The sequence below is a fragment of the Mangifera indica genome, chromosome 5, assembly GCF_011075055.1.
Source record: "Mangifera indica cultivar Alphonso chromosome 5, CATAS_Mindica_2.1, whole genome shotgun sequence".
NCBI classification, from domain to species: Eukaryota; Viridiplantae; Streptophyta; class Magnoliopsida; order Sapindales; family Anacardiaceae; genus Mangifera; species Mangifera indica.
Window position 1 is genome coordinate 10,433,797 of NC_058141.1, and position 13,263 is coordinate 10,447,059.

Below are 13,263 nucleotides of genomic sequence, written 5' to 3' on the forward strand. Positions count from 1 at the left end.
ATAATATTTTTATATTTATTTTATACTTTTACTCATTTGAGTTTTATTTTCAAAAATTATATATTAATAAAAAGTTATATTATGTTCATAATTTTATATACAAATAATAATATATTATCATATAATTAAATAGTTATAAATTAAAAATAAAATAATACTTAATTATATAATAATATATTATTATTCATATATAAAACTTATACATAAATTTTATTAATTAATAAAATGTTAGATTTACCTTTATTAAAAAGAGTTGCTCAATAACACCAATATATCAATTTATATGTTACAGTGTCCTTTTTTTTTTTTTTTATGATGGGTAAACTTGACCCATTTGGTTAGAGAAGCCAATTTTAGGATCCAATGATTATATTCATAATTACTATTTCAGATAATTCAAAAGTTTATTTTATTATAACATTTTATTATTCGATCTTAAATTAATCAATTCAAAATTTTCATATGAAAATGAGATCATATTAATTGAACTGTAATTTTTCATAAAATAACTTTTCATTTAGACACTCAAACTAACTTTTGATGTCCATATATATGACACAGAATTAAGGTAAACTAACTTGCACATGCACGAAATGTAAGGAAGGAAATCAAGAGAGAGACAGACAGACAGTTGAAGATAAGGAATAACAGAAATTGAGGGGATAAGGAGGGAAATAGCAGAAGTTTATATCAATGTACTGATTTAGTGTATGTACAGAAATTGAGGGGATAAGGAAATAAAAGTGACAAAATCTTTCACATCATATTCTAATAAAAATGAAACAAAAATGTCATCACCTTATCGCCCACTTTGATTAAACGTTACTGCAAACAAACCAAACCTTAGCTTCCTGCCCACTCTTTGACATTAAAATGTAATAATAATAATATTATTATTATTATTAAATTCCGAAGGAGCAGCCAAATGAGATCATAAACTTGAAATATGAAATTATAATTCTTAGAAGACAAATGAAAAAAAGGCCAAAGGACTTATTCCAACTCAAGTTTTATTATCATTTGACTAAAAATATTAAAAAATTAAAATTTTATCACATTTTTTTATTCTAAATCTTAAAAACTAATAATTTTTTTAAACTTAAATTATGAAAAAGTTACATTTTCCCCCATTAGGTTTAGGGTTTTTTCGATAACGAATATTTTAATCAAAAGACGAAAATGATTTAAATCTAACAAAGACATTTGTCGTCAAAGGGAGAGATTGCTAGACAAGGAAGAGAGTTCGTCTCTAGAAAAACCCTAAACTTAACAAAGAAGAAATATAATTTTTTTAAAACTTAAATTTAAAAAAAATTATTTATTTTTAAGATTTATGAGATAAATAAGACAAAATTTTAACATTAATAAATTTAATTAATATTTACAATTTATTAATAGATATTTAGATTTTTTAAAAATAATAAGTGAAACCATGAAAGAAAAAGTCAACTTTGAGGGGGAAATAAGTCCTTTGGCCTTTAAAAAAAAGTTTCATAATATTGTCGCATTCATTTGTTATTAGTTAATCAATATAAAGTAGAGGCCAAAATTATTAAAGTCGATGTCGTTTCTCCATCCAAGGATTTTATTATAATAATAATGAAATGAGGTAAAACGTCCCTTTACTAGTATAAGTCCTTGATAAGAATAAGTACACGATTATATATTTTATTATATAATTAAATAATTTTAAATTAAAAATAAAATAATATTTAATTATATAATAATATATATATAAATATATTAATTTATACATTTAAAATAACATGTACAATACAAGGAGCAATAAAAAGCAAAGCCAACCAATAACAGCCAACACCAGCAATATTTATACGTACTTTTCAAATTACGTCAAAATAAATAAATAAAAATAATAGTAAGATTATTCACCTGCTCTTTCCTCTGGTCACTGGTCAGCCTCTTGACGGCAGCCATAGACGCGTTTTATGTTGTGTGCCTCTCTTCTTCAGTTTCAGAAAACCCACCTCAAAATATAACAGAGAAAAGAAATTCATAAATATTTACTCACAAAAGCTGATAGGCTTCATAATAAGCTGTCGGCACCAGATCTCTTCGTTTTCCCACTTTTTATGTAACTTAACTCTAGTTTTTACAACAGATCCAAACCCATCTTTTTATCTTCTTCTTCCTTCTCCTTTCACCTCCAAGCTTCAATTTTTACTTACTTTTGACATGGATTCTGAGCAGAAGCGTAAACGAAAGCGTCTCCACAAACCATACTCACGCGCACAGTATTTGTCTGTAAGGTCTCTAATCTTGTGTTGTTCTTTACTTATGGTTTTCTTGTTCCTGTCTTCAGATCGGTTGGCCCTTCGAACGGTGTCGTTTAAGCCGGTTTTGAGTGTGCCTTCTCTGTCGCTTTTGTCGAGCAACTCAATCCAGGATTCTTTCAACCGTAGATTTAAGTTGTTTCCTTTAAGAGTAGAAGAGAGAGTGTTGTTCCCCGACCATCTTTTCTTAATGATTTCTAAGAAAATTGCTCCTACTCAGACTTTGGATTGTATTTACTATAGAAGCTTGAATTCTTCTGAAGAATCAGTGAGTTTGAAAAGAGAACCTGTGTTGTCTATTGATGAATATGATGAGTTTAGATGGGTGGCCAGGTGCCCACTTCCGCCGGTGAATTATTCAGCTGTTGTTGATTTGAGTCGGCGTGGAATTGTGGCTGAGCGTGGCTGGTCTTTGAGGGGTAATGCGACGGTTCATTCTTGGGAGAAAATGGCTTATGCTGCTGTATTGGATGGGAAGACAGTGGTTGTGTTTGTTAAAGGGTTGAATCTTCGCCCCCATAAAGAGTCCGATCATACCCATTTTCGATGCCAATTTGGCTTAGGCAATTGGGGGAAAAATGGAGGATTCGTGCTCACAACTGATGCAGTTGCTGCTGCTCAAGAAGTTGTTAGGTGTTTGTTGCCGCGTAGTATAAGAATAAATAAAAGTAAGGCTCAAGGAATTCGAGTTACAGTTGTTCATGTCAATTCTCTTGGGAGAGCTTTGGGCATAGGAGATCGAAGGCCTATGGCTGGAATTCGAAGCTCCAGGCCCTACGGCCAGAGGCGTAGAATTTATAGGGAGTATGTGCCTGTGCCGTCTGTGGCAAGAATTTACAATTTCAATTCCAATCAGCAGAGGAGGAATAAGAGGAAGTATGAGCTTTGTGTGTGTACCATGTTGTGGAACCAGGCATCTTCTATAAGAGAGTGGATTATGTACCATTCTTGGCTTGGAGTTGAACGCTGGTTCATCTATGATAACAACAGTGATGATGGGATCCAAGCTGTGGTTGAAGAGCTCAATCTGCAAAACTATAATGTCAGCAGGCACAACTGGCCATGGATAAAAACCCAAGAAGCAGGTTTTTCACATTGCGCTTTAAGAGCAAGAAATGAATGCAAATGGGTGGGATTCTTTGATGTTGATGAGTTTTTCTACTTTCCTCGTGACCATAGAAGTGGCCTTCCAGGAAAGAATTCGCTACGGTCTTTGGTTGCTAATGTTTCATCTTCGAAGACAATTGCAGAGATTAGAACTTCTTGTCATAGCTTTGGGCCATCTGGCTTGAGTTCACATCCGGTGGAAGGTGTTACCGTAGGTTACACTTGCCGACTTCAAAGCCCTGAGCGGCACAAGTCTATTGTACGCCCGGATTTGCTGAATACTACCCTTCTTAATGTGGTGCATCATTTTCGTCTGAGGGCTGGTTATCGGTACATGAATATGCCTGAAAGCATTGCTGTGATAAACCACTACAAGTATCAAGTATGGGAAACATTTAGAGCCAAGTTTTTTAGAAGGGTTGCTACCTATGTTGTTGATTGGCAAGAGAACCAAAACACAGGCTCAAAGGACAGGGCACCAGGGCTGGGGACCGAAGCCATCGAACCCCCTAATTGGCGGCTGCAGTTCTGTGAGGTTTGGGACACTGGCCTCAGGGACTTTGTGTTGGCTAACTTTGCTGATCCTGCCACTGGATCCCTGCCATGGGAGTAACGAACACTAGTGCGGGCGCTTGCTGTTTGGTGCCCATGTAAAGGAGAGCAATCAGACGTGCAGCAATATTCATTCTTTTCTTTTTTCTTTTTACCCATTTTGTAATCTTAATATTTTTGTTTCTATAGGAGTGAGAGAGTATAGGTCTTACATTTTGTAAATTCATGACAGCAAGAAATGATTTTTTTGTATTTATTTGGCCCTCACTGTTATGATTATTGACAGATTCTTTTACGCATGTCTCCTATTTGGTTTGTGTTAATGGGTCAGGTCTATTAGTGACATTGCCTGGCATTGCTCTAGCAGTTCTGTCCCAAAGGCACATACTCTGCTGGTGGCACAAAACTTTGGACAGGAAGAAATATTGCCCTATTTACAGTATCAGACTCGGCATTGAAGAAAGATGTCAAACGTACTAAATTCAAGAAACAGGAAACAAAGGACCATATCAGATTGGATGGTTATTATTAAGGGAAGAAAAATATAAAAACACCCCAAGGGAGAATGTGATGAACTCCGCATTGAAAGCATTTAGAATGGGAAGATACGATATCATGTATAAAAACATCCCAGGCAGCAAAGAACGAAAGAAATATGGCACTACAATGCTTACAATTAGTCTCCCTTCCAGTTGTTACTAGGTTGTTTCTCCATAAACTAGTTTTAAAAGCATTCAACCTATACTAGTCAAATCAGCAGTGGACTTACATCATGCACTTAGTTGGGTAGCAATAAAAACTACATAACAAATCTTAGTATGGATCATGTGATTAAATAATAATATAACATGATTTTTTATTTTTTTCATTCACTTCAAAATCTCTCAATCATATACTAACACATCAGTGTATTAATAAATTAATTTGATTTGTTTATACACTACATTTTTATAATGATTCAGAACATTCATTTACAGATCTCAATATTATCCCCTCATAAAACCTGACATCTAGCAATGAAGAATTGTTATTTACCATTGAATTCTTCCATTCATTTTCTTTCATATCAGTATTTACCCTCCCCAAGTATTTTGAAAGTTGTATGATTCCTATAACTTCCAGTTTGATTTGGCAACAAAAACAGAAGTAGACTTAGTCATGTTGACGGAAATCATTTCTTAAGCATGTAATCTGGACCAAATCCAGATATTTTTTCCATCCAATGCATAATGGTTAGGTAATCAGCACTAATGATACTCCCAAAATTTGAATTTCAACCCCCGCGACAGGAGAGGAGAAAATAAATTAGAATCACAATAATTTCATGATGTTGGAAGTATTAAAAGTCTGAGAAAATCTACCTTATTGAAAGCTACAACGAATGTTAGCACAATTAATTTGATTGAATTTGTTCTATTCACTTTGAAATGCCATCTTCAACCACCAGAGAAACTGTATTTGAATATTTTGCAAGTGTTGCATCAAGCTTCTCTCCAATAAATGCAATCCAAGACTGAATGTGGAAAAAAGTTTAAACAAAAAAAGCTTTGAGTTATTATCGCTTATCGCTTGACCCTAAAACCCACAGCAAAGTAAATGATAGCATGCTCAACTGATTAATCAATAGAGTAATTGACAATAATAAGAGACAGTTCACAGTTAATGATTTTGCCACCAAAAATATAAGTTAGTTTGAGATAAAACCCATCTATGAAAGACAATAAAATTCACTTAAAATCTATGAAGCATGAAGATTGATACTATTCAAGAAAAATGGCAGCAGATAATTAATGAGTTCTCTGAAAAAGGGAAAACAGAGCGATTAAAATCAATATATACATGAAGGAGTAAAACTTGAAGCATTTGGCTTTTAGGTGAAAAGGCCCGAACTCCAGAATAGATACCAAGAGATAACTAATGCTAAGACAATAACTGAAAGATTTTGAAGTTAGAAAAGAAGAAAAAGTGTCAATTCAAACCTTGTGAATCTAATCCAAACAAATGAAAAAACAAGATCTTTTCAGTTCTACAAACATAAAAAGTAATAACTTACTAGGATGAATACTAAAGATGGTTCCACACATTGGGATAATATAAAATCCTAACTGAAAATTAAATACAGAATAAGAAGAAATGTTCTCGGGAAAAGTGAAACATCTGAAAATTTAAGAGTTGAGAAAGAAACCTGGTCAGAAGTTGTGAAGCCCCTAATGGTGTCTCCACCAATTATTGCAAGTCCTTTGTCTCCAAGTGGCTGCAGGATTACTGCCTAACAAAGGGAAAATTGCTTCAGCAATTCATTTTTGTTTTGTTGTGGCAAGAGTATCAACACTTAATGACTATAGACATGGATTCACATAGAATACTAATGGGCAGTATAACACCAATTTGAACTCACAGAGGCAAAGAAAGAGCATTTTCCCTTTCTAGTGAGCATTAACTTCTTAATATAATATAGGAGGGAAAATTACATATCAACATATTAGCGAATTGATCATTTAACTAGTAACATAGACTGAATTTATTTAATCTCAACCCTCCAATAAAGATGAAAGGAAAGTCAACTTATTCAGGAAAAGGAAAGCATGATCACCTGTGTATTTGAAGGCAGAAATGGTAATTCGGACCTACCCGGATAGAGAAATAGGTTGGCTAAGTAACTCTCTGCAAAGAAGATATGAAATATATTCATCTTGATAAAATTTTCCTTTGACATGCATCTTCTTAAGATTATAACATGGCAAACTAGTTGAGATAAAAAATATTGGACAGCCCCAGAAGTTACTCACGCGTTCCAGATCTCATAACACCTTGATAGACAGATCCTTGCATCAATTTACCAACATCCACAGTCACCACTTCACCATCATTGGGAGATTGAGCTGCCACACCAATTTGAAGGATGCAAATGGAGTCATAAACCACAACCAGTGACCTACTGCATGTTGCAGATGACAGAGATTCCCATGCCCTGAGATTAAGGGGAAAAAGCAACAATCAACAGCTAACCTGGAACAAATGAAGCAAACATTTTACTCTTATTACTATTATTTAATCTTCTGGAAAGCAAGCAAGCAACTACTATGTTTTTAGCAAGCCCAAACAAAAGAGAGCCTGGTTGCCTGGAAATATTAAAACAATATATACATAATGGAAACTTTAGAATTTGCATTATTTCTTAACAACGCCAGGGACAGAAAAATCTTTCACATTATGATTCAAATCATTCTTACATTTGCATTTTTCTAAGACTTCTTTTAATGATGAATAGAAAAAAGAAACCTCTATAAGTTCTTGAACACGGGACTGACACACTACATTTTGAGTCAAAGCACAAGTGGGATAATCATGATAATCTTTACAAAAGTCACATTTTGAGTCAAAACACAAGTGGGATAATCATGATAGTTTTTACAGAAGTGCATTCAGCTTATCAAGCATTCTCTGGAAACTAGTAACCTAATACCAAAGTAAAAGAAAATCTATATTACCATAATAACTCAGATACTATGAAGTCAGGAAGATGAGAAGATATCATCCGACATTCCACACCTTCAGGATTTACCTGTAACGAATTCAGTCATTGTGTTTTCTTTTACTCTAGGTAGCAAATAAATCAAATGCTAGACAACTAGAAAACTCATCTAATATTGTCTCTCTATCTGACTATGCGTGCTTGTTTGTCCAAAAGAGAGATTAAAAAGCATATGTGGAGCTCTCACCACAGTGATGGACTTTGGCCGGATTGACAACCAAACAAGACCTGTTAATATATTGGTCACAGCCAAAGCAATGGTCAACAAATCCGCTCTGGATTGTGAGCTGCAAAAGAAAATTAAAATTGCATAATATTCAACCATAGCATTCTCTGATCAGCAGAGTACTCAGTGTCAATGAAAAGAAAAGAGCTCCTCCGTCTTAATGTAAAACCGAAATGGAGCATGTATCATCTCAAGTCTATAGTTCCCATCAAAATATAGCCTGAATATCCCAAGGATTCAACATTTCATGAAACGGAGCTAAGCATGCAATAACAGGTCCCCGGATTTCTCCTAATTTATTCCACTTAAAGCACAAAAAAATATATATAACAGTAGGAAGCATTTGATACACAATCTCGATAAATTACTGTTTTCTTTAAATATTAATACATAAAATTTAAAACTAACGAAATATATTTCATTTGCAGTTTCTCTTCAAAACCAAATTCCAAGTGTTTGCAGTAATGTTTCCTAACTATAACTTGAAACATTTTCGGATCATAAAATACACGCGTCTTTGTTTAAGGATTAGGTGAAATTGAATAACATCATGAGCTGTTTTAGGTTGCGTTAAACAGTTATGGCATTTCCTCAAACAGTGTCAGACACATAGAAATAGATAATAGCTATAGCTGAAGGCGAAAGATAAACGGACGTTACCTACTGGCATCAGCGACGGGAGCTATACCCGAGACCGTGCGGTTAAAAAGCACAGCCAACAGAGACACTCCTCCAACATAAATTGGCAGGCTCCGAACGGTGTCGTCGTTGTTAGTTACCCAATCGGCTACCCAATCTTTACTGGGCTTTGGTCCTTTGTAACCTCTCTTCCGTTCAAAACAGCAGAGAAAAATAGTAGGTTGATAACAAAATTTCCAGCAGAATCAAAGAAAGAGAAAATAAATTGTGACTGATTAGTGAACCTGCGATTGTAAATTTGCTGAAGCCCTGATGAAGCGCCGGAAATTACAGGGATTGCGAGTGAAGGAGCGTTTGAGGTTCCATGGAATGGTGGTATAGAAGATATTTCCCGCTTCCATTGAAATGAATTTAGTCTTTTTTATTTCTTTTTAAAGTTAGAGATAAATGCCTAAATATTTGGAGGGAACAACAGTATGTGCTGCAGTTTGGAGTAGTCATATATCATATAGTGATATCTGTCATCAGTTTCAATTCTGGCCGTTGGATTGGTTTCTCTATGGCCCGGTTTTTATGTTTATAGAGGGTTATTATCAAATACACCCCCTGCAACTGAAAAACTACAGTCAACCCCATGAACTTTAGAAATTGTCACGCCATTTGGGTTGGATGGTTGGTTATGCACGAGGATTGCATGTTTTCTACCTCCGTATTAATACACGCCATTTATTTCGAAAAAAATTATAATATATCTTGAAAAACCCATATAATTAAGGTCGATCATATATAAATTTAAGAATTATTAGAGAATAGTAATAACAAACATTATAAATAAAGGTTAAGTCCATTCCCACCCAAGGTTAGATGAAATACTATCCTTCCCCTCAAGTTTGAAAAAAATCAAATTCTCACCTGTCTACTAAAGTTAATAGTTAGTTTTAACAGTTAAAAAGTTTTTATATTATTTTATTCAAATATCATGAAATGGAGTGTAAATCAGAGTATAAGTGTCACTTTTCAAAACTTACTAGAGGCTAAATGTCATTTTCCCTATCATGTTTCATAAATTATCATATTCATACATATATTTTTTAAATGATTTATAATCTTAATAGTTTTAATATAACATTTACACATCAAAATTATTATATTTTATTCAATTTTTTTTAGAGATGAAATTATAATTTTTTGAATCTATTAAGAAGAATATAAAAATTTTAAACGTTTAAAAATTACTCCAAACTTTTTAAGAATTTCAAAAACCCTTAAAGTTTTCGTTATTGCCCTTAAATTTTTAAAAATTATTATTTACCCCAACATATGAATAAATACATCTTTTGAATAATAACAACATGAAGTATTTGAATTTGTTTTGGTTTTTAGTATCAAACTGAAATTGAATCTTCAATTTTTAGCCTCAAATTAAGTATAAAATTACAAACAATTTGAATAAAGACAAACAAAATTAGGACGGTTTCATTATTTTACTAAAAAAATAAACTAGTAATTTACAAAAAAAACTAAACAGTTTTTATTAACAAAATTAAATGATGAATGACTAAAATGACTTTTCAAACTCTCATGAAGAATCTTACATCCCTACCACTTTTGTTAATCTCTAAAGTCACTATATCCTTTTCTTTCTCAGTCTATAATCAAACTAGTGATCATGTTCATGTAACTATCTGAATTGTGTTAAATTCAAGTTCAGATCAAGCTAGCCGTATATTTTTTTGTAGTGGCTCTATTGAGTCCGTTTTTCTCCTGATAAGGGATCTACCTGCCCCAAAAAGAGACTAGATTGAAGGTTATCTAAAGGCCAAATGACTATTTCCTACCCAAGGTTTGGTGCAAACTCAACTTTTCACATGTTAATTATTAAAAATTCAAATACCTATCATTCTATTAAATTTCATTGTTACTATCAAGGGTAAAATAGTTATTTCATAAAAATTTAAAAAAACTAAAATTTATCACATTTCCAACCTCTTAGGTTTAAAAACTAATAAATTTTCGCTATCTAAAGTTTGAAAAACTTATATTTCTCTCTAGGGTTTTTCCAACACGTTGTTGACAGTCGAAGACGACGACGTTCTCCCTTCCTCTGGGCTTCTTTCTTTGTCGCGTTCTATTTTTTACCATTATCGACTGATGAAGATGAATCGTTCATCTCTAGACAAAGATGCAATTCATCTTTGTCTTAATTGAAGACGACATGTCATCATCATCTCTCAGAGGATGACGACGCATCATCTTCAACTGCCTTCATAATTTATTAACAAAAATGACCAAACTGATGGTTTATAAATATAAATGTCTTCATAATTATACAACGTTGTTTTTGTTTTATGACTAGAAGCCTTACTTGACTTCATTGAATAGATAAACTTTGGAGTGCAATAGATCAAATAATTTAGAGTTTCACTAGTCATAGAATTAATATAGTTCGAACTCAAACTCTCCTCTTGGAGAATCTTACATCTATACCCCTTTCTTTCTCAATCTATAATCAAACTAGTGATCATATTCATGTAACTATTTGGATTGTGATAAATTCAAGTTCAAATTAGGCCAGTCATATGTTTTTTTGTAGTGGCTCTATTGAGTCTCTTCTTCTCCTAACAAAGTACCTACCTACCCAGAAAAGAGACTAGATTGAGATTGTCTAAAGGCTAAGCGACTATTTCCACCCAAGGTTTGGTGCAAATTCAACTTCCTATCCGTTGACTATTAAAAATTCAAATTCACACCATTTTATTAAATTTCACTGTTACTATCAAAGGTAAAATTGTTATTTAACAAAAAATTTAAAAAAACTAAAATTTATCACATTTCCAACCCCCAGGTTTAAAAACTAATAAATTCCCACTGCATAAAGTTTGAAAAACTTACATTTTCCCCTAGGGTTTTTCCAGCACACTATCGTTGACTAGAGACAATGACATTCTCCCTTCCTCTCGGCTTCTCTCTCAGTCTTATTTTATTTTCAATCATTATTGACTGACAAAGATGAATCATTTATCTCCAGATGAAGTTATGATTCGTTTTTGTCTCTTACGAAGACGAATCACATCTTCATCTGGAGACGAAAACTTGAGTCAGTGATGGCAAATAATGAAACGGGAGGGAGAGAGAATGTGGTTGTCACTGCCATCGACCGTCGACAACATTGGTTGGAACAACCCTAAGGGGGAATGTAAGTTCTTCAAACTTTAATGGAGATATTGTTAAACTTTTAAATTTGAGTGATGAAAATGTAATAAATTTTTAGTTTTTTTTTTAATTTTAATTAAATAAAAATTTTATCTATAATAATATTAATAAAAAAATTTAATGGAAGAATAAATATTTAAATTTAGAATAATTAACTAATGAAAAATTGACTTTATACCAAACCTTGGGTGGGTAGTCATTCGGCCTTATCTAACAAAACTTAATTCAGTGCAAGGGGGTGCTTGCCCTTTCTTCTTGTAAAGCCCACCAATCTAGACCATAAGCCGTCCATTCAATTACGTAATGTACGTAATAGAAACTTTATTTCAAACACTGAACTTTCATTAATCAGATAAAATGACTCCTACTAATATTTTTTAATTAATTTAACAGAAAAAAAAAATGATCACAAAATCTCTGAAAACGAGTGAATCTAACCTTTCAATATGATGGGATTCCATACCTGTCCAATCTTGTCACTCTCCCATTACAAATTGTGACTTTGACAAGACATACGCTGTACCGATCGAACGGCTATCGATTCTTCCGTTCAGTCATCTATTTGCCCTTGCTACAAATGAAATTCAACTCTAGCAAACCCTTCCACATTATGGTATGTAACAAATCTAGACCCTTTAATTATATTTTTTTATAAAATCACATGATAAAATTTTGTATTAATTATTATTTATTAATTTAATTATTTTGTATAAATTTTTTATATATGTAAGATTATGCATACAAATATTGATAATATTTTGATTAAGGTTAACTAAAAGTGTAAAACCATGTTAGCTTAATAATACCTAATAAAGAATAGGGATATAAACTCTGTTATGTGTCTACATTGTTAAAAGATGGTCAAATGAGAATTTCCTGTTTGAACTTTGATAAACTGGCAATTTCATATTTTTAAGTTTGAAAAAATGATTTCTACACCCATATGTCAAAATTAAACGATAATTTTTACAGGTATATGATATTTTTACCATTTTGTACAACTTATCATAGGATGAATTGTTTTTCCTCACCCAAGGTTTGGCTTATAAACACTTCTCCATCTATTGATGATTAAATCACATCTTTCTATTCAAATTTCATTAAATAAAACTAATGCTATAAAAGTATATAGTAATTTTACCATCTAAAAATTAAAAAAAAAAAATTTACCCTTTTATAAGTTTGAAAACTTATAATTTAGTCACCATAAAAGTTTGGAACCATAGCCTTTATTGTCACTTTTTTGCTTTCACCACATACAATAACCTAGACACTTTCAACACTTAAATTTTCTTCATTTATTATAGTTAGGGAGAAAGTGATAGCTTCTAATGTTGGAGACGTTGTTTTGCCTTGTTAGCGAGGGTGGTGACTTTGCTTGTAGCTATCATGGCTAACAAATTGACATTAGAGAAGTTATGACGTGGGGTAGAGATTTTAAGGATGAATGAATTTTTCAGTAGGGTGACTTGTAGAGGTAAATGGTGGCAACTTAATGGTTATGGTGGAGATAAACTAAAACACCCATAAAGATGATGATAAAGGTGAAATGATAAGAGAAAAATATAATATTGATGCAAATTTGATATATAGAGAGATTTTTTTAATTTTTTTGTTAATTTATGGTGATATGATAATTTTCAAAAACGTAATAGTCAAGGATAATTTGATAATTTAATTTTTTTTTTTTTACACTGTGT

At 32.5% G+C, this 13,263-nt stretch overlaps 2 protein-coding genes across 5 annotated transcripts; one reads left to right on the forward strand and one right to left on the reverse strand.

Moving 5' to 3' along the window:
* Positions 1-1,807: 1,807 nt before the first annotated feature.
* On the forward strand, positions 1,808-4,249 carry LOC123215952 (glycosyltransferase family 92 protein RCOM_0530710-like). Its single transcript, XM_044636271.1, has one exon. It carries the CDS (start codon positions 2,194-2,196, stop codon positions 4,009-4,011), a length of 1,818 nt encoding a protein of 605 aa, XP_044492206.1. The 5' UTR covers positions 1,808-2,193; the 3' UTR covers positions 4,012-4,249.
* Positions 4,250-5,215: 966 nt separating this feature from the next.
* Positions 5,216-8,805, reverse strand: LOC123215953 (protein COFACTOR ASSEMBLY OF COMPLEX C SUBUNIT B CCB4, chloroplastic). Of its 4 annotated transcripts, none has more exons than XM_044636273.1 (8): positions 8,635-8,804; positions 8,372-8,538; positions 7,673-7,713; positions 7,442-7,502; positions 6,740-6,921; positions 6,544-6,614; positions 6,136-6,219; positions 5,216-5,463 (listed from the first exon to the last, which is right to left on the reverse strand). In XM_044636273.1, exons 1-8 carry the CDS (start codon positions 8,749-8,751, stop codon positions 5,368-5,370), a joined length of 819 nt encoding a protein of 272 aa, XP_044492208.1. In that variant the 5' UTR covers positions 8,752-8,804; the 3' UTR covers positions 5,216-5,367. The 4 variants fall into 4 exon arrangements, 3 of the variants coding, with proteins under 3 accessions (XP_044492208.1, XP_044492207.1, XP_044492209.1); XM_044636272.1 differs by having other exon boundaries at positions 7,442-7,515; positions 7,673-7,772; positions 8,635-8,801; XR_006502172.1 differs by having other exon boundaries at positions 5,413-5,463; positions 6,136-6,215; positions 7,442-7,515; positions 7,673-7,772; positions 8,635-8,805.
* Positions 8,806-13,263: the final 4,458 nt, after the last annotated feature.

Bases quoted from the DNA above. Each gene is read 5' to 3' on its own strand.
- LOC123215952 (XM_044636271.1), top strand. From the start codon at position 2,194: ATGGATTCTGAGCAGAAGCGTAAACGAAAGCGTCTCCACAAACCATAC.
- LOC123215953 (XM_044636272.1), bottom strand. From the start codon at position 8,751: ATGGAAGCGGGAAATATCTTCTATACCACCATTCCATGGAACCTCAAA. The intron at 6,615-6,739 runs GTGAGTAACTTC...TCTTCTTTGCAG, and splicing joins TGTTATGAGATCTGGAACGC to AGAGTTACTTAGCCAACCTA. The intron at 5,464-6,135 runs GTTTCTTTCTCA...TTCCACATTCAG, and splicing joins GCTTCACAACTTCTGACCAG to TCTTGGATTGCATTTATTGG.